The sequence below is a fragment of the Gambusia affinis genome, linkage group LG09 (assembly GCF_019740435.1).
Source record: "Gambusia affinis linkage group LG09, SWU_Gaff_1.0, whole genome shotgun sequence".
NCBI lineage: Eukaryota > Metazoa > Chordata > Actinopteri > Cyprinodontiformes > Poeciliidae > Gambusia > Gambusia affinis.
The window spans coordinates 27,111,230-27,133,392 of NC_057876.1; the positions used below are offsets into that span (position 1 = coordinate 27,111,230).

The 22,163-nt window shown below is 36.3% G+C and overlaps 1 protein-coding gene across 4 annotated transcripts in view; it reads right to left on the minus strand.

Moving 5' to 3' along the window:
• ldb2a (LIM domain binding 2a) overlaps positions 1–22,163 on the minus strand; it is a 92,756-nt gene that overhangs the window by 3,326 nt on the left and 67,267 nt on the right. The window contains exons 5-8 of one of the 4 annotated variants that reach the window (XM_044126523.1): positions 17,408–17,491; positions 11,013–11,136; positions 9,211–9,264; positions 8,429–8,559 (exon numbers count right to left, since the gene is read on the minus strand). In XM_044126523.1, the coding sequence (XP_043982458.1) occupies positions 8,429–8,559; positions 9,211–9,264; positions 11,013–11,136; positions 17,408–17,491 (393 nt within the window). Of the gene's footprint in view, positions 1–8,422; positions 8,572–9,210; positions 9,265–11,012; positions 11,137–17,407; positions 17,492–22,163 lie in introns of all 4 variants that reach the window. The other 3 variants (XM_044126522.1, XM_044126521.1, XM_044126520.1) reach the window with 3 other exon arrangements.

The following is a 22,163-nucleotide window of genomic DNA, read 5'->3' on the forward strand; positions in this document are numbered from 1 at the left end:
TCAGCTTCAGGATTGAAATGCTTTGAAAAGATTTAATAGTTTTTTTAAATTATCATTATTATTTAAATGTGGACACTAATATAGTGAGATCCACATCTTTGATTTATTTTATTTTCGGTTCCAAATTTTATCACATTTTTATTCAGTAATTTCTAAGTACACAAAAATAAAAATTGTTTTGAAAAACTGTATCGTGGTTATGTTCTGGAACCAACAAATGCAACTAGGGGGGATTTGAAATGTAAATTGAATGAAAAAAAAATTCACACTGGAAATGAACATGTATCTGATTTTTCTATCTAATCTTTATTTTCAGACCATCAGAACATCATAGGAACATTTATATGCTTAGACTTTTGAATAATACTTGCACTACTTCAATCAAATGATTATGTCATACAAAAGATAATAATATACTTAGCCAACTTTAAACAGAAATACCACAAGGTCAAAAAGACAACCATTGACTTTTAATAGCCTTTATCATTATATCATGTTTTCTGTCGGATAGATAGTACCCAGTCACTGAAAGCTGTGTGTTTTCCTGCTTTAAATGCAGACCCCCCTCTTGCAGTGAAATGACAGAAAATGTGCGTGTGTGTTTAGGACAAGTGCGGCTGTATCCAGTGAACCCATCCGAATGGGCGACCCCTCTCTGAGCTCCCTGTGCAAATGAAACCTTCCCATACACTGAGTGGATACCCCTGGTGCGCTGTACCCGGCCCGATCAATACTCATCATGTAAGACATATTTCACAGAGATAGCCCTCTCACTCTGGGTCATGGAAAGGAAGGACAGAGATTCACCCATTATATACTGATATCTGTGACTCGTGTGATGTGAAGGAATCCTGATGGAGAGGGATGCCCCACTGGAAGTGCTCGTGTTTAGTCACGTTTTTAAACTCCTCTGCAAAAATAATCCTTGTAGTGTAATTTATTATTTCAAGCACCGATCGATAAGGACCTCAATTACTGCTATATTTATTTGAGAGTTGTTGAGTCTCATCCTTTGTTGCCGCCGAGTTTCTGGACACAGCTATTGTAACCTGGGAAGAAGCCGTTCAGTTAAATGGAGTGCACGCTTCACTGGCCATGTGTGTCAGCGCTGCCTGGTTGGGAGATCTCACTCTCCACAGCCGTCTCCACCACAACAAATACACAAAAATAACCCACAAACGTTCATGTGCACTGGACAGAAGCCAAGACAAACCCACTGCATGACCGCAGCGCTGCAAACAATTCCACACCAAAAGCAGATGAGTGCAGATTAACCCTGCCTGCAGTCCTGTACAAAGTAAGCATTGATGTAAACATGCACAACACAACCTGCTTCTATTCCAGTCCAAAAAAACACAACAAGATGCACAAACACTTTGATGGGAATCACAACAAGGAAATCCAGTTCATGAATCCAAGTCATCTCCTCTCTGTTTCCCCCCAGCGACCACTTCTACACCTCTCTATGCCTTAATCAGGCTAATTAATTTAGGTGAGCTTTTCAACTAAATGACAATATCCACACTGATTTGTCAATTTGCATACCTAATTAAATCATTAGCTAAAAATGTACTGATTGCCAACAAGCCTTGCATTCACCATCTGTTCCTGTGAGGAGGCCTGTCAACCTACCTCTGGCCAATTTTAGGCAACCCCCTCCTTCCCACCATCCCTCTTGAACAAAATCTCTTCGACGATAACAGCTGGTGGCTAGTCTGAGACCAGGGAGAGCTAATTGTGAGCTAATTAATACTGTCTACTTGTCTACTCATCTTGTTAGGAGTTTGCTTTCGCACTAGCAGAAGCAGCAAGATCTTGAATGGGCCAACGCAGAGACAAACGCCTCCCTTCTCGCTTGATTTCACCAAGTGTTGCATCAGGATGCATTCATAAAGATTAGCAGAGGGGAACGAGGAAAACGTATCTGCTCCTCCTAAGACCTCCAAAACAACAAGTGGTAATTTAGTTGTTTGGGACAGGATGCAAAGTTTCGCTAAAGGCAGGACAACCAGACAGGTGACACAAAATCGTTTAGTCATTTATGGATCATATGTAAAAACAACACAGCCAAATGCAGCCAAAAAGAAATCTTGCACACCTTACAGAACTTGTAAGAGGAAAAAAAAAGTTTCCAAAAGTAAAACTGGTTAAACAATACATTTAAGAGTATAATCCAATGCGCTGGCAGAATCATAATTTTTGGGCATTATTGGTATTTTCTTTTCACACCTATAACTGTTGTCTTTGATCACCTCTTCAGCTTCTTTTCTTTGCAAGGCCCTGTGGTTATTGGAGATGCTACATTTGAAGATAAAAACTGACATATTAGACATAAAAGGCAATCGATGGATTTTAGATCTTTCTTATTATTTGCATCTGCCAGGGGCCATAAACTGATAAATGTCGCAATATTTTGGTGAATGGATATTTTCTTTTTGTTTGTTTTTGTAGTTCTTTTTTTCCAAGGTAGACATTAGCAAAAGAATAAATCAACTTTTCTTTTTTAATCTTAGAACTGGGTGAACACATTTAAATTTAGCATACACATTTTTCTGCATTTTGACTATATCTTATCGATTTGCGCAGTAAATTCAGTCTATTTGGCCATCAATAAGATTTTGACACTCGATATTTCACAACTCTTTTTGGAAAAGGTCTTAAAGGCATTCCTCTGTCTTTATTATTTCATACATTTTCTACCACTGGCAGTGTGACAGACCTTATGCGTGACAGATGTTACAAGTTTAAAGGCTTTAACTTCACTTGTCTTTGCAGGCAAGTAGTAACTTAATTTCCTCAGACAATTTTTTTCTTAAGTCAGCATACTCACAGTCTATACTGATGTTAAACTGGAAAGTGACGTTGGACTTCAAGCTTTTCCCAGTTTATGATAAACTTCCTGTGTTCTTCCAGAACTTACTAACTGATTTTCCTTCATCAGAGGTAACAGTTTGGGACAGAAATTTGGACATAATTGGCAGTTCCATCATGACGATGATCCCAAACATCCAAATATTTTTGGAAGGCTTACATTAAGCTTACTGAATGGCCTCCTCAGAGCTCTGACCTTAAATCCGAACATTTGTTGGCTTCACTCAAAAGCCCGATCTTTGGCAGGAAATCAACAAACAAACCAACTCTACCAATCCTACAAAGAAGAGTGGTCAAACATTCTTGCCAGACATTTTAGCTAAAAACTAGGAAAAAATCTACAAATAATTTCATATATATATAGTTATATATATCTTCATATATAGATATATATTCATTCCTTTCTTAATTTGCTAAAGTTGTTTAATGTATATTTCTTACAGCCTAAAAAATAGTTAAAATCTGTTATTAAAAGCTCAAAATATGTACGACATTACAGTCTGAAATGTGTGTATGTAACTGTATTTGGTACATGCAGTGCATGTGCGTTTTTTTTTTGTTTTTTTTGTTTGTTTGTTTTTCTAACTGTGATTTGATTCTAAATTAAATGTTAATGTTAACTTAAATGTAATGTTAAGGTAGATCAGTGGATTATAAAACACGACCATTTCAAGATGATTTCAGCCTTGGATGTTCCCAATGTCGACCACTAGAGGTCAGTGTTGCTCATTCTATGAACACCCTCTCTACCACCGCCAGTTAACCCTCCCCTCCACCCCCTTCCAGTTGCAAGGGTCCACTCCTTATTGTTATTGGACTCACGTAGGCTTGTGTTCAGCCACGAACAACGAACAACTTCTCAGACAAAGACGGCAGGCGCACAACATATGTAACCAGCATGTAACGGACCGCGCTGCCCGTCTTTAAGAGTTGTGTGGATGCACGACACAAGTGGGGATGTGTATATGTCTGTGCTTATGTGAGTGGGTGGGTAGGTAGGTGGAGGTGATGAGGAAGAGGAAGAGGGAATGGGGGTGGTTGGGGTTGGAGGTGGGGTTGGGGTGGTAGAGGGGGGGCTCAATGATGGAGCAAAGACGGAGCTTGTGAAGAAGGAGGGGGGGTGAGGGTGTATACAGATATCTGTGATAATGAGAGCTGGCACAGAGCCACGCTGCCTTCCAAAGAGAAAACAATTTGCGAGTGCAGTGAGTATATGTGCATGAGATGTACATTATGTATGGGTGAGACGAAGGCAAGCAGGTAAAAGACTAGAAAAAGATGAGACAGCCCAAGAGTCTTCAGTAAATATAGACGGTCAGTGCAGAATGCTTGTAGGCAACCCAGGGTGTAGCACATTTAACACTACTGTCCATTTAAAAGAAGAACAAAATTAAGAATTTAGTTGAAGTCAGAAACAGAATTAATTGGTCTTTCTTTTCAAACCCGTATTAATGGACTAAATTGTTCTGTATGCCAATTCTGTTCAATGACATCTCTAACATAAACCCTGTTTATATTGAATAAAAACTCAAATGTATTCTGGTAATGTTTGGGAGAGTTAAAGAACTTGACTGAAGTGGGAAAAACATGTAGTTCTTGGCAAAAATTGAAAAACAGAAACAGATTTACTGAGCGTGCTTTGTGTTATTAATGCAGAGGCACTGAAACCGAGCCATGACACCTTCCAAAATAGTATATTACAAAGAATTTCAAATTCTTAAATTATTCAAATTAATTGATATAACATTTAATTCACACAAGATTTAAAACAGGAGGGTACTCTGTTTAAAAATATGAACTCCAATGTTCAAGAGGTTTTTAATTTTCCATCTGTGAATGTAGATACAGTCAATTAAACATTCCTGAGTTAGTATTGAAACAATATCCACCAGACGTGGTGGAAAGAAGAGCAAATGACTAACTTAGGGTAACTTTCTACATCTTTTACACATTATTTGTTGTTCTTATTTAATTTGTATTAAATTTATGTATTGAATGCTGACAAATGATGTGGATGATGTGATTTTCATACCATAAAATAAAGAAATTTGCTGTTGACTCACATGTGCTTACAGAGATGCGCTATGGTGGTTTCAACTTTAATTTTGATGAGGGCCCCAATTAACGTTGGACAGTCCCTGAGTCTTTGTCTGGTTCCTACATGCAGGTCTCCTACAGAATCCTAGTGTTTTAAAATCTTTCCTAACAGCAGGTCACTTTTTGAGATAAACTAACAGTATATAGACGCAGTACATTTACTGAGATTGCGCAGATACTGTACAGAAAGCTGGTAACACTCTTAAATTTTCCATTAGGCTGAATTAGTGCTGAGGACAAAATGTACGCACATTAATGCCAACCTGTAACACCTTAACAAAAACAAATTCCCTTTATGTTTTGTATCAGTGGACTTTTTCCTGCACTGAAATGATCTGTGTAGAAGAACAGCGGAGTGCTGTGCCGGCGCCTCTACAGAACAGTAAATTGGATGCTGGGGAGTGAATGTAATACAGCATGTGTATAATGAGCATTGTGTGGAATAAAAGTAGAGCCTCTGCAGACAGCACACCCACAGCGGCATCCTATCCTCCGGGGAGGTGCCAGGCATGTGGTGAAACACTGAGCTGTTTAGGCGGCTGTTTAACCTTTAAGTACGTCAAGTAACCTTTAATACAGCCGTGTTGCCAAATCAGGCATTTTGAACCTAATACAGGTCATGAAGCTGTATGCTTGTAAAATCCATTTAAAGCCCTTCAGGATTTATTTGTTTAATCATAAAAACTATATTATTATGACAGTTTAATGCAGATATAAAATAGTTTAACCCCCTACATTAACATAAAACTTCCATATTTATTAGTAAAAACACATGGAGTCAGAAATTTAATTAGAGATTAGACAAAACTGGATTTCCGATATTAACTTTTTTAATACAAAACAACCCATTTAAAAAGTAATCAAAATTAAAAGTTAAATAAGCTTCATATTTATCACATGCCAATTTAAAAACCAAAATTACTGAATGTCTTCCCAATCAAAAGAGAAAGTTACATTTATCCCAACTTCAGCTTTATAAATAGTGAAGCTGGCTGACCAAAACTGGCCCATATGTAACGTTTAAGATGATATTTATTATACAGTCACACATAAAGTATGTGTGTTATGTTAGGTCGATCACACCTTTGTGAAAATAATAATAATAAAAACAAACACATGTATAGCACCCTCCACATTTATGATCCACCAGTAAATATGTGTAAAAAAAACTTAAATAAATGCAACTTTTATAGCACCAGCATAAATGAATATTGTAAATATTAAAATCTTAATTTGTAGTTTTCAATGCACCATTTGTACAGTGGTAGAAAAAAAGATTTCACATTAAGATTGAATTATTTCTACAAAATTACAGGTGCCACAATAATTGCCAATGCCAAATAACACTGCTGGCTGGTGTTCCAATAGCACAGAAAGATTGCTCTGACGCAGCTTTAAATAAATAATGCCAAAACAATACATTTGGACACCATACATATGAGCTGCTGCTTCAGAATTTGTTAACATGGGTGTGCTGTGGTGGCATAGGGAATAGCGCGACCCACATTTGGAGGCCTTGAGTTCTCGACACGGCTGATTCCCAGACCCGTCGACATTTACTGCATGTCTTCCCCCCTCTGATTCCCCCTTTCCTGCCAGCCTACTTTCAAACAAGGGACACTAGAGCCCACAAAAGACACCCTGGAGGGGAAAGAAAAACAATTGTCAACATACTGCTATAATATCCCACCAATAAAATAATTATTTCATTATTTTAATCTCACAGAAACTCGACAGGAACACCTGAAGAAGAATTAAAAAATTTACACCAGTAGTGAAATCTTCTGATTAATTCGGCAAAAATAATGGTGAGTTATTTCTGCAAAGTGAAAATTAACATTCAAATTTCACAAGTACAACATGTCTTGATGTTCCACAAAATCCTCTGAATTTCCTTCTGTTTAGATGCACTAGACATGTAGTTTTCAATGCACCAACAAACATACCAAGATAAGAAACATTGTGAAAGCAATCTAAAAAGCGACTTCAACTGACGAATGTTTTAATTTATACTTTACAGTTTTAAGTTCATCTGAGAGTCTAGGAATTATTATTTAGTAATAAAACTCTTCACCTGAAGGAATAGATATTGCCCTTGGGTGTGATGCTGCATTTTATTTATATTTGAAAGTCAGATTTTTCAAGTTCTTAAGTCAGAAATGTAACAATAAGACTGTTAACTCAGAATTCTGTCTGGGTAAGTCAGCTTCAAATATAGCCTATGCTATATAGAAAGTTTAGCTTTATCCCAGAAGTGAGTGGAGAACAAATATCAGAAGTCTATTTCTTTCAGTCTTTCTTCAAAATGGTAAATACAAGATAACATACTATTTAGGTAGACCATCATAAGTTAGAAAACACATTCACCTAAACTTCCCATATCATTGACCGATCAAAAATTGCAAAGTTTCAAAAAAGTGATAAATAAGCTCTGACAAGGACTTCAATGCATCACAAGCCGTAATGGTCAAAGGTCAGTTTTTGAAAACTGGCAAATTTTCTATGAGCAATAAATTAATTTGCATTTTGTGATGTGCTCAGTGTTTTTAATCAATCTTATCTCTGTTTAGTTGATTTATTTTAAGGCACAAATACATTTGCCTTTTCTTCTCTTACTGGAGTAAAAATGAAAATATTGGAATTTTATATCTTTATAACACATATCATAAGTTGCTGTATTGTTAGTGAGTTATATGTTCCATTGTATAAAAATAATCCATATTAGTTTCTCAAACTTTTCTTCTTAAACATTATAATAATATATATATTTTTTAATTTCTAAAGTAGAGACATACACCCACCTTAAAAAGTTGAAAACTCCCTTTTCTCCCATGGTGCTATGCTTCTGATTTCCAAGTAAAATTAACTGCTGTTGGGCAGTCTGTGAGTTTAGTGCCTTGCTCAAGGGCCTGGTCAGTGTGCTGGCTGTGAGAGGGCAAAGCATGATTTCACCACCCACATTTTCCGATTCACTTCGGAGTTCTTCTTTTATTTATAGCCCAAGGCTTTGGTCACTTGGATGAGCAACAAGGTCTCATTGCTGGTTGGTTGTTTTAAATAAACATTCAGAAAGGCAAAGGTTTTTCAGGGAAAAAGGAAAACATTTAGGAGGCAGCTGTAATGGTTAGTCACAAGAACAGTTACGTTCTAATCTTTCACTAAAATGTTTTTCTGCTTTGATCACTTTCATTTTGTCCCTTTTTGTTTCTTTTTATGTACCTCTTTTTCTTTTTACAGTTTTAAAGCCTTTTCTTTCATTTGTACAAATAAATTAAACCATACTATCTGAAATGTCATTAGGAATTTCTGGTGCTTGTTTGGAACCCAGCAAACATTAAATTGCAGCTACAGAAACCAATTACTGCTCCTTTCTGAGATGCTTTGAAGAAAAGTGACTGCTAAACAGCTGTATGTAAATAAAAGAGGAGGCAAACCGAGAGGAGCTGATGCTTACAGGTACCTGACTGGAGAGGCTGAAGTTGGTGGCGGGGCTGCGCTTCTTGCTGGCGGCGGTGCCCACGCTGCTGTTGGCGCTGCTGGCTGAGTTCTTCCGTTTCCTCCTCTTCGTGGTTGTCTGTCGGGCAGGCTCAGCTTTGGCACGACCAGCAAAGAGAAACAGAGGCCATGCCAAGAACATAATGCATACAGACAGAGACAAGGTGTAGGAGTGTGCACAGTGTGTACAATTTGCAAGTGAGATCATGCAAACTTCTTCCCAGTGCTTATACACTGAAAACACATGCAGACAGAAGACACAATCCCACAGACATGTTACACAGATAAGAGCCTCTATTAAACAAGGATGCATGCTTTATGTTCAGAGCTGAAAACACACAAGCGTTAACATCTCCAAACACATGCAGCTATAAGAAAGAACCTCTGCTTCATTTACATAAATGCTCAACTATAGACCTTGATGTTCAACGTGATGCAACTTCTTCAAAAGCAAAAGCAAGACTGAAAGAAGAAACACAACTGTTCGACTTATTGAAATCTAACTAGCATTAACAGTGAGTTTTTATTATTTCTACTGAGAGTCTGTGATTAATAGCTCTAATTACAAGTTGTAGCCAAGTCGTCACATGCAATAAACATTCAACACATAATTTTGACATCAGGCAGGTGAGAATACATGATAAGCTTGCAGATGAAAATGCATTTCAGTCCATTCAAGTGAGCAAGAGATATAATGCTGCTTTCTTGAAAGACAACAGGCAGTTGATATTGTTAGAGAGAAGATACCTTTTTTGTGATTTGTGGGAAATATTTCCGTTTTGAAGTTCTGTGGGTGTCCAGCTGAAACCAGAGCCAAAATTAGTTGCATTGGTTAAACAGACAGAAACATATCAGAGGGTACAAGAGAGAATTGTTAATAACATCACTGGATAACGCAACATACATTAAATAGAATGTGAAATAATTAGAATTACAAGGTTACCCAGGTAAGTAGTTCAGTTTGTTCCTTTGTCCCTGACAGTTTCACTAATTTTTGTTAAAGAATATATGTAGTGCATCATTTATGAATACAAGGTTTTGCAAATTCTTCCGGCATTTGTTAGAAAGCATTATTCCGTTTAATCTCAAGAGAAGACAAGAAAATCCTGCTGCGATTTTCAGTCAGATGTCTGAAAGTGAAATACATTTTCTGAGGTTTCTGTCTAATCATGCTCTCATATTCAGTTATAACAATCAGAGACTCATAACACAAACAGCACTATAAATCAGAACCCCAAGAACAAAGGCAATTTTATCCGCAACTTATCTCGTCTGATTTCAAAAAAATTTGACAGACGTGTTTGTTTATGAAAAAAAATAAAAAATTAAAAAGGCTGCTATTGTGATTTGTGTTATCCCACTGGTTTCCTCTAATGCTGAGCCTGTGACGCACAAAAATCGCTTCCATTTCCACCAAAAGAACTTATCAGAGCATAAATACACCCGTGGCTTCCTTCCTGCCAAAATCCCAACCTGTTTCCGAGTTGGAGAAGAATCGCAGGAAAAGTGGAACAACATCACCAACAAGGAAAACACTCATTTCAGCTAAACTGCAAAGATTGTGCAACAGATGTGTCAACATGTAAATGAATGAGAAAGAATAACCTCTTTGTAAAGGGTCAACACTGTGAGGAGTAATTTTTAAATATAAAGTTGCATATTACCATAACGCTTGCATAGAGCAGAGAATTCTGATCTGCTTTTACTCTTTTACCATGTGCACAAATAACTATCAATGCAGCCAGGAGCCTTTATTATATTCATAAAATGCTTTCCTTTTTCTCTCTCCCTCTGACTCTGTTTTTTTCTTTGCTTTGAAGAATGTCGTGGACGCTGGGGAGCCGCTGTCCGGGGAGCAGGATCTGCGAGTTTGATTACACTCGGCACTCTTAATTAAAGTTACACAGGTCTGAGTCAAAGGCTTTTTGACTGGTGTTGGTTTTTAAAGACATCTCGTCACGCCTCGCTAAGCATTGCTGTAATTTGCAGCCACTCCAATGTGTCCCAAAAAAAAAGGAAAAAAAAAAGGCCGCGGCTTACTCCCTCTCCAGCTTAAGACCGCGCAGCCAATTTAAGCTCAGTACTTTTCAGAAACCAGCCTGCAAACATCAATCAAGGGAGCCTGAGAGGCCTGTTAAAGATTGGCAGGGTTGAGATTCAAGAGGCAACCCTGAATTCTGATGATTTTATATACCTGACAGGCAAAAATAATATTTCAGGAATTAGGATGTATAATGGCAAATTTGGGAACATAAATGATGCAATAAAACGCACTCTGAGTGAAAATATTCCTGCACAGTGATGGATGGAGTGGAATTAAAAGCTGTTTAAACGGAAGAATAAACTCAAAAGCTCAGTAGAGGGAGCAATTACCTCTCACTATTCTTTATGAGGAACCAGCTGTTTATAATGATGGTTACTTCAGCCCCATTAGGACTCACTTTTATTGCATTAAATATTCAGGAAAACAAAACAGAATTTAAGAGTTTTGCTCCTCTTTCAGGGTTTCAGTAGAAGGAAACACTATGCACTATGCATTATGTATTTACCTGGTGGTGCTACCATTCTCTGCCATTTTTGGAATAGACATGTCTTGAGACAGTCCCGAGGACTGAGGTTGTAGGTCTTGTGCCTCGACATGAGCTCCTGCATGGGCTCCAAGATGACGCACAGCTGCAGACACAGCGAGACAAAACAGAAGCTCAATGAAAGCAGAGAACAGCATCGCCAATTTATTTAAAGTATTTAATATTCTCTACCATGTTTTTTTTTTGTTTTTTTTTTTACTGCTGATGCTGCTCCTGTCATGATAAACCAAAACCAGAATAGGTTGAGTTTGTTGCTCAATTAATCATTCGCTCAGTGATGTCTAAGTGATTAAGTAGGAAGTAAACTTATTTTTAAAGACGGTTTAGCAAAATAGCTTTAACTTATGTCAAAAAGCTTCTGGAAGAACCAAAGACAAACTTCAGATTTATTTATATATAACTTTCCTCCCATTTTGACATTTAGAAACATAAAATTTATTATAATTTATCAGAATATAATGAGACAGATTAGCAGTGAAGTCAAGTGAAAACATTGCATGGTTTTCAAAATTTTTTGGCAAAGAAAGCTCTAAAAATAGTCTGCAGCACTTATATATTTAATTTCTGGTTGTAGCTTGACAAGATGTAAAAAGTTTAAGCAGGAATACCTTTATAGGCCACTTTGTATTTAGTGATCCCCAGGCTTATTGATAAAATAAGTGCAATTTGTACTTCAGTAGAATAATCTCACACTGAAAAATTTAGAAAAGTCCAACCTTTAAATTCACAACATCTATTAATCAATCAATTCAATCAACCTATATTTACACAGCACTTTATGTACCCAGAGAATAAATGTAAAGCGCTCAATATGTTCACAGAATAAAACATGACCCAAACAAAATCATACATCATTTAACAGACAAGAAGAGAACAGCTAAAAAATAAAAAGAAAGGACTGTGATAAGAACAACATAAGAATTTCTGATCAAATACAATTAAGTTAAAAACATGGATTCTTAAAAGAAACTTAAAATAACTTAAATTGTCTGCTGTCATTACAAAAGGGGAAGATTGTTACAAAGTTTGGGAGCAACAGAAATAACTCTGCCTAATAATTAAAATTCATCCATCCATTTTCTGTTCACCCTTGTCCCATAGAGGGGTTGGGAGGGTTGCTGGTTCCTCTCCAGCTATGTTCCGGGCGAGAGGCGGGGTCACCCTGGACAGGTCGCCAGTCTGTCACAGGGCAACACAGAGACACACAACCATTCATACACATTCTCATGCCTAGGGAGAATTTAGAGAGACCAATTAACCTGACAGTCATGTTTTTGGACTGTGGGAGGAAGCCGGAGAACCCAGAGAGAACCCAGCATGCACAGGGAGAACATGCAAACTCCATGCAGAAAGACCCCAGACCGGGAATTGAACCCAGGACCTTCCTGCTGCAAGGCAACAGCTCTACCAACTGCGCCACTGTGCAGCCCATAATTAAAATGACTATAATAATAGTCATTTATACTTTCGTTGTTATTTTAAAAATTAATCAGAGGATATTTAATTAGCAAACCTTGATTTCTGTTTTCGTGAGTAAAAAATGGGAAAGACAAGAGATCATGTTATTTAAGTAAGCCAGAGTGTGTTGGGAAGTAAATACAGGAAAATATGTTCATCTGAACTTGCCCGTATAATAAAAAGTTTAAAACAACTGGAATGTTAGCTGGATGAGGACTCATATTTATCTTGCCATCAGATGCAGCGAGGACAATGAAAAAGGAGATAAAAATAAACTCCACAGCTCCCTGTTAGAAAACTACATCTAACAGCCGGCATGTCTCCATAACAACTATTTATTTTAAAGCTTTAGTACACATCTTTAGCAACAGGGCCAATAACTCTGGAGGCCACTGTATTCATCAACACACATTTCTGTCTTTAGAACAGAAACTACAGAGAACAGCCCGTCCCTCCCTCCCTGCGCCTCATAACATTCCCGCATTGAAACAGCATGAGTAAAATATTCATTCTGAAGAGAACCATAAATCTCTGGCGACCAGCTTTGAGAGGAATCAGGGGTCAGCCTGTCATCTTAAATACATCAGGATCGGCTTATCCACAAACATCTGGATGACATTACAAGTCAGTTATACTGCTGTGTTCGGCAGCTGGAATCATCCAGATATGTGTTGGACAAGTCAGTAAAGAGGCTCAGAGGATTTTATCATACTCCAGGTAGATTCCCAGTTTACCTGTTTTAGTCAGCAGAGGGAATATTAACATCAAAGGTGGTATTGTATGCTTTTAATTTATAAAACAGTTTTCATCTTAAAAAAGGAACATCATAAAGGTCACCTGGTGAAATTGCATAGCATGTAATATCAGTTTCATTCTTTCCTTCCTCTCTTTCTCAGCATCAACAAGAGGAGGAGTGAAATGATTGTTTGTTGAAATGGCTTCAAACAACCAACATTTATGTTCCGTATTATTGGGAAGAAGCTGCAAAGGTTTTAGGGAGGGGGATCTTTGTGGGTGGATGTGCTCACCAAATGTTTGACTTCATCGCTTGACTCCAAATCTGTATCCTATTATCTGTAAATGTTGGCTATGCAGAGTTTTTCCATTACAGTGTCTATTACCACAAATGTTTAAGTTCTTTTAGTGTTTCTGTGGTCTATTAAGAGGCTCTAAACAACTACAAATGACTCAAAAAGGCAAATTTGTCAAGATTTTTTCTCTTTGTCAAACACTAGGTTTGTAGTGTTTTTTTATTGTAAATCTAAAAACACTAGTGCTCTTAACCCTCCACTGTCATGAGTTATATATCATCCTCATTTTTATTTGTAGATAATTATGTGGTTGCACTGGAAAACACATTGCTTAAGAATATCTACAACAACTATTGTTCATTTCAAAATTGTATCCACACCATACCCTTCCATACTAGAATTATGGATCTGTTAACCAGTGTCTCAAAATTTTTTCCACTTAAATTCAATTGTTTTCCAAACTAATAAGAGTTTTGGTTCTTTTCAGGCTGCTTGTATTGTTGAAGCACAAAAACTCACTCTGACTTTATGGCAGATATTTCTACAATGATCAGAGTTTAATTATACAGAGGATCCATGCCTATTTGCTCTTCAGTATTTGCAGATATTCCCTTGGAAAGTGCTTCCAAATTATTTACGGAAAATTTGGCAATTTCTGGATTTTTTTTCTCAGCGGATAGCTAAAATATATTTCTCTGCATTCAATAGTAGCTGACATAGTTTTATTGGCTCACCAACACCACGGTGTAATTAGTTTAATAAATCTAGCTGGGAAGTTTTTAAAGGATGGATATCTATTTCTTTAAGAGGGAGATACCCCATGGCAGCTGTCTGAGTTAGTAAAACTGGACCTCTACCAAAGAATTCACCTGCTTGGCAAGTTTAAAAGCACCTCCAAAGTTCACACCGATGTTTTTGACATTTGAGTGGAAATAAAGTTTAAAAAAAGTCAACGCTTTAGAAGTGTTCTTCTGTTTAAAGTGTTAATGGTCATCCAGGATTTGACCCAGTCTAAGCTGTCAAACAAAGAATAAGGGGATAAAAAGAGTAAGGCCTAAGACAGAACCCTGGGGAATCCCAGAAGTGATGGGAACAGTTGAAAACTGCCCAACATGAACTGAGAAGCTCCAGTTAAGTATGACCTAAATCATGAAAAGATTGTGATCCCTATAAACTGTAAATGAGACAACAGGGTACAAAGACATGTTTGTGTATGTATTGTTGTGAATAAATGCCAAATTGATGGGGAAGCCTGTCAAAATTGAAGTTGATTTAAAAGTACATTCTCTAAAACTGTGTACAGTAAAGGCAGTTTACAAATGAGATAAAAAGTTGTTAAAACAGAAGGATTAAGCTTTCAAGTAGGATTGAAACAACTGTAGACAATGAGAGAAACTATATTTTTACATAGTTTCTCTTTTTCCTACCTATTCAGACCTGATTAATACTTAAATTAAATTCTCAACTTTTCCACATTTCCCAGGGCTGATTGACTGGACCAGTGCAGTTTCCTAACAGCTGAGTGTTAACTACTCTAATGTGTCCACATAGTTGCTGTGTCCTAATCAGATTGTAATGTAAGGTCAAAATTGCTGCAGTGACGGTAGGCGTGGGTTTACTAAGTTGCTCAAGGGCACTCTCATAGTCATTATGGAAAGAAAAGGAGACTGTTAATCATCCATTGCATGCTCAAATGATCTCATCTGACCTTCAGCATCCCACCACTCCTACTTTTCTGATGTCACTTCTAATCAGCGGGTTGTTTCCTTCTTGAAACAGTCTGTACAGTGAAATAAAAAGAAACCTTTACAGAAGACATGTATTAAGTACAATCCACCCACAGCTATTTGTAAAGCAGTGTTGGAGGCTTTTATACAACCTGCGTTGCAACATTAAGAGTCCAAGTAGAAATGATAGATGTTCTCCAATTCTTAAAACAGTCGATCTAACAGTGGCGAACTCAGCTGCTTAAGTCAAATTACCTTACATGAACACAGCAATGTTTGCTCCTTTTGTCCTCGGCTGGTGTGTTGGTTCTGTTTGGATGCTACACCACTAGAGGAAAAGTGAGCATCCCTGTGGCAGACTAATCCAGTGTTCTCCTCTGATGGTTCCCTCCTGACATAGTAATATCCCTCCCCGGCTCAGCCAACAAGCCCTGGCTCTCTGCCTGAAAACAAGGGCTATTTTCAGGCTGAATAGTAGGAAGCCCGCAGCTCCAATACATGGAAGGGCTTAAACACTACAAATGAAAAAAAAAAAAAAAAAAGATGTGTGTGTGGGCGTGTGTGCGCGTGTGTGAGTTTGAGAGGGAGAAAAGGCAAGTTGTTGCCCCTTTAGCCAGGAAGCCGTCACTCTCTCTTGGAAGGATTGATAAATGCTGGGGAAGGCCATTTCCAAAGGAACATTATTACTAGTTTAATGTTTACTAGTTTAATGTGAAGAAAAGGAATATTTTACATTGACAACCTCAGATAAGAATGACGAAAAACATAATTCGTAGAATGTGAGACTAAACTATACTGTGGTGGTTTCCAAACTGAAGAGCCTGAGCTCAAGATGGACCTAAAGCAGTGCAAAAAAGAAAGTTAATTGTATTATTTTAGTCTATTAATTTTTTGATATTCTTCCAAATTCAACTCAGTGGAGACTAATGCAGACTTTAGATGTATTGTTCAAGATCTTCCATGATAACAGAATGAAAACAATATTTAAAATAGAGTAAAGATTTATTCTAAGAAAGATTGCTAGTTCTGAATTCATTAGACAAGGATTTCTGTGAGATATATGAGGCATCATGAGTCACACTGAGACAGTTTAGACACCTTAACCTCATCCATTAAATACAAGTTTTCAGCACTCAAGGCATAAACACCATTTTCTTTCTTGGGTGCTGACCGCATGAATCACCAAAATAAAGGAGCAGAAAGAAAACCTTCAGTTTGTAATTAAAGAAGCTTGAATTTTGTATTTAGCTGTGCTGGAGTAACTTTCTGTGTAGAAAATTTTTTGTTATAGAACAACAGCAAAAAAAAACCTCAGAATAAAATAAAACCCATCCTGCTCCCTTGCTCCTTCTCTGTGTGTTTTTCTTCACTCGGCTATAATAAGCTGCGAAGGTGCCGTACTCTGATTCGCGCCATTTCACAATTATGAGTCTCAACAGGGAGCGTTCATTAATGTTATGCTAATTTTCTGTATCCAATTAATTCTTTCCTCTTCCCGTTTCTCTCTTCTTGTTCCCCCGTTTGGAAATTGTACTTGTCAGTCAACTGTGGTGTTGGAAAACAGAAACAAAACCTGCTGAAATCATCACTAATGCATTCAGCAAGCTTATGTCCTACATTACTACATGTTAAAATGCAGAGAAAAGTATGTGAATTTATAAAGTAAAGTTAAACAATATTATTTCTTTATATGTAGACAATCAAGTGTGGAAAAACCCAGGAACAATAAAGCTTTAACCTTTAATTGGAGAAGAAAACTGACAAAAATGTGTAAATTTAAGCAAAAAAAGCAAGTAAGAAGAGAACAAAAAATAAATAACACGTGCATTCAAACCTGCAAATACAAAATGTGAATAAAAATTATGACTAGACTGCAGAGCATGTAATGTTTTCTGACAAGAAGCATATTACAAATAAAGAAGCATGAACATTCTGCACAAAAAAACAACACTGCTGTCTAGACATGCTACGTAATTAGAAATTATGAGCAACATCATTTTTCTATGTATGGATATCAGATAACAATAGCTCCTTGGCGTGCATCAGGAGTGACAAAAACTAAACCAAAAGCAGAATGCCTTTCTGAGATACAGCTCCCCCAAAACACACACACACAGAAATTCATACGCAAGGCACTTACCCTGAGGTAGTTGAGGGTGAAGTTGGTCAAGCCCATGCGCGTGATGTTTTTGGACAGTTGTTCCAGCACCTGAGGGTCTTGCGCCTAAAATAAGGAGCACATAAATAAAATAAGGATATTTATGTATATTTTAGCCCATATTATATTCTGCTGGGTAATAGTTAGGTTCATTAGTATATGAGGTATTTGATTTTTATTTGTCTTAACAATCTTGCAAATTTGACAGCTGATCAGTTATATTGCTTGAATTTTTGCAAATTTCTTGCAGCATTTGTAGTTGGTTTTTTAACTAGATTTGAAATTGCTGAGTGTGGGTTTATCGTGCCACAGTTTCAGAGTGCATTGAATAAATAATGACAAGATACAGAAAGATGTAGACACAAGAATAGAAAAAAAATAAAAAGCACTGGTTTTAAACCTTTTGCTTTGTACTTTTATGAAGAACATAAAAAGCATAGCAAGATGGTTAATTTGCATGACGCACAAAATAATTAAGAAAACAACCACAAAAAAACTAATAAATATATCTTAGAACTCCAGCAATTATATTGAATGTCTTGGAGAAAAGGGAATATTTTTGAAAAGTTTTCTTTCTTAAAAAAGTTTAAAAAAAATGCTGGCAATTATAGGGATAAATCTAAAGGCTTCTTTTTCTCTAAACTTGTTTGCTCCACAGATAAACATTCACATCATAAAGAGCTGGAGGTATTGACAGACCAAAACACAGCCCAGACTAAGCAGAAGCAGCGCGCACACTTGGATTCAGGATTCAGTGCCTCATGAAAAATGCATAATTCTATCTCCAGTCGCATCTCTGTGTAGGGAAAGTCATGAGGGAAGCGGGGGAGTCCTTTTGTACCGTCAGCAGCAGACCAGCATGAATGATAGCAGGTTTGAACTAGTGTGCATTATTTGACAGCTGGCAGGATCACAGTCTGAATTACTTTACTCATCAAGCAGAATTAGGATGAATGTACTGTACACATATTTTTCTTGGCATCACCGGCACAGCGATGCATCAACAATTTAGAAGAAAGTTGAGGAAATACTGACATGTATGGATGAGAAGAGGTGGAGGCGATCACCTCAGGAAAGTCAGCAAACAATGGAAGTAAAAAACCTACATATGCTCATTAATGAGCCTATGTATAATGAGCCAGCAGAATATAATATGGGTTAACATATGGTAACTATGTTACAACTAACATAGTTATAATGTCTTGTCCTTTGATGTAGTGAGGAAAAAACATCTTAAAACATTAGATTCCACAGTTACCAACCAAAATGCAATCACATTTAACTCTTAGTGCTTCTTGGTGGTGGCAGTATAACAGCTTTGTTTTTATTGCCTTCTGTTTGCACCTGTGCCATAATCCAATGTGTTTTCAATGGAAATTTGATTTTCAATTTCATTGATAAGTTTTATTTTTGTTTTGCCAGAACAAAAAGCTCTGCACATTTGGTGTTTGCAAAATAGATATCTGACTTACTTTAATTAGTTGATTATATGTTGTAAATTTGTACTTTTCCACCTCAAAAAAATTAAGATGATGAATAAGATGCCCTTTTGAAAAAAATTATTTGCTGATTATGAAATTAATTTAGAAGTAATTTTTACAATCTCTGTGCTGGGAATAAAATTCCCAGAAAGGAAACATTTAAAGCTGTAAATGATCTTTCAAAAAGTCTATCATGTTGTGTCCAAATTAGCACCTCGGGTCTTTAAGTGAACATTAAAAATACCAAAAAACATGTGAATGAATGAGATTCCACTGTGGAAGCAGACCCACAGAAGAAAAGGAAATCTGCATAAAATAATACAGATTGGACATTAGTCTTTCAGGGCAAAATTCCAACCTCTGCTATCCATCATTGTACAATATTTTATTTAGTATTTTAAAAATAAATTCCATTACAAAGGAAAAAATGTTTTTTGTTTCTTATTTTGTCTCTGACACAACTTTGTGAAGTCAAGAAGTAGGTGCTACAGATGTTGCAGCATTCAAATGTGATATTTGTCAATCGATTCATTACTGGGCTTTAAAAATTATAGGGTCATCTAGGGGTGGGCAAAATAAATTTTAAGTTTTATTTTTATTTTGTGGTAATGTACCAACAATAATGAAAATTAAAAGCAATAATAAAAATTACAACTTCATGTAGTTGTGTGCCATACTAATCATAGTCCCATACTGTAACTCCATTAAATCATATTTTGAAATGTATTCATATTTACTGAGGCTCTCATCAAACCAACAGTGAAGAAAATAGTAAAAATAATTTTGACAATACAACTAGTTATGTTTCTTCTTTTTTAGTCATTAACTTGGATTAATCTTTTGGATGAATTTGAATTTTTATCATGCTAAAAAAACTTTTCACAATAACAATAAATGATACAACAAATGCTCACCCCATGCTACACCCTCACTTCTGTGGCCAGTCTAATCTGGTTAATTCTTCATCAAATTCAAAAGTTTCACAAATAATAAAACATTTTTCAGCTTTATATGAGGTCTAGTGAAATATTAAAAAATACGCTCCAACCCTCGCTTTGAAAAATGGGTTCTTCCAAAGCAGCTCGAGTTTTACAAGAATCTGAAGTTTCAACTTCGCTGTTCTGACTCCCATGTGTCTGTATGTGCTTTCATTAGCTCAGCCAGTGATCAAAAGAATGTACTTACACTCAAACACAAATCACAGAAGACCTGGCCAGGACCCACAACAGCCCACAATATCCCACTCTCCAGGAATTAGCGTGAATACCCAGAGGGGCCAATTTATTGGTGAGTGAAATTCATAAGAAGTTTCAGGCAAAAAGCAAGACTGGATCTTAAACCTTTAAACCCACATTAAAAAAGAGAAAAGGATCACATGGTCGTTTCAAAGCAAACTAAAGAAGCTACATGTGAAAAAATGTAATGAGATGGAAAACTTGTGATTTATATTTAAAAATTGTTGCTTACACTTTAAATGTCTTGTTTGACTCACACTACCTGTTAAATTTTCTCATTTATAGTAATAAAGTGAATAAAAAATATTGGGGAATATACACACACAGTGAAAGCAAGACTGTATTGGAAGCTGATGCTTCCGCTCTGTGTAAAGATAAAGTCTAGTGCTAAGTTTATGGAGCAGAAAAAGTTTTTCTGTGTCTCCACATGAATAACTACTTCCCCAGTGAACTCCAAGAACACCAACATAAAGAAATTTATGATTGGGAGTCTGTACAATATGGGTGTTTCAATAGACACAGAAGAAATGTCAGCAAAAATATCCAGAAAGAAATCTTTAAATAAGGGCAAAAAGCTGATTTGCACTTAATCAAGTGAAGTAAGTACTTAATAAGAATTGTTAATGGGCATTTTTAAAGTTCAGTTCTGAAACTCAGTAGTACATATGTGAACTGAGTTCATACATAATACTATGTGAAACTCACAGTTTCACATAGTATTATTCTACGACTCAGTGTACATATTGTTTTTAGATAATTTGTAGGGTTAAAAGATCAATGACTATTGAAATTGAAATTTTCCTATCCACACAAGCCAGCTTCCCTCAGTTATAGTGCTTCACCTTAGCGCCCCCTGTGGTCTAAAGGAAAATTACAAAGATAAGTCTCAAAAAAGATATTTTTTTTCTTGCCTTTCAGTCCTGAGTAAAGGTACTGTGACAAATGGCAGAAAAAAATAAGTAAAGTTTTGCTTGTCTTCAAACCCAAACAAAACAAGTGCACTACAAACCTGAAAACTCCCGAAATTTTTCTAAAAACAAACAAAAAAAATTACTTCTCTTATCCTTCAGAGTTTCTATACAGGTTATTGTGGACTTAAATGATCACATATAACAAAGTTTCAATCAAAGGTATTTTAATCTACATCATCTTCAGTAAAATGTACAAAATAAATTGTTGAAATGCTCTCTTTTGATGTACAATTTACAATATTCTGTTGTTTTTTGGCCACATGACAAATTATGCTTTTTGTTTCTCAGTGAAGCTGTGCATACAGAGGACATCAAAATATAAAGTCTGAACAGAAACCATCTAAACCCATATCATAAAGCAGAGAGACAACAGCTTAAACATTTGGCTCTTTTAAACTCCCTCTTTTTGCACCAAAAAAAAAAAATCTGAGTGTTTTTTGTTTAATTCATTAGAATTATTTTTCTTACATCCACTGATTTAAGACACTTGAGAAACTGAAAACAGTGACATCTGAATTCACTTTATGTATCTAATTCTTTGCTGCAGCAAACCTTACATTAATATGAGCATATTCTAGTCAGACAGACATGCTAAGAGTTCAGGTAATGTTACTTTGAAAGATTTCAGTGATAATTTTGATATAAAAGTGACCTTAGTGCTTCCTTTCAGTCTTTTCAGCCCTAGCATGTAAAATTGTCACATTTTTAAGTAAAGATGCTGTGGATTTCTAAAATATTATATGCAACTATTGGTTGTGGAATCACATAAAAAGAGCTTGGAGGCTAGTGGGAACATATGCATACTTTTGCTTTGTCTATTTTATTTGTAGTGCAGCATCGTATAGTTTCACTTTTTCTATACTCTGTGCATCATAGACTGAGTAATCCATTCAGTGGAATTAAGAACTGAGTAAATTTACCGGTAACCTTTTGCTGAATTATATTTTTCTCAGACAAAGGTCTTATTTTTTCTTTTCAGTTTTTCATGCAAACAGAAATTCTTTCATATTCCTTCGTTGGCATATCCTCACAAAAGGCTTTTAAATACGTC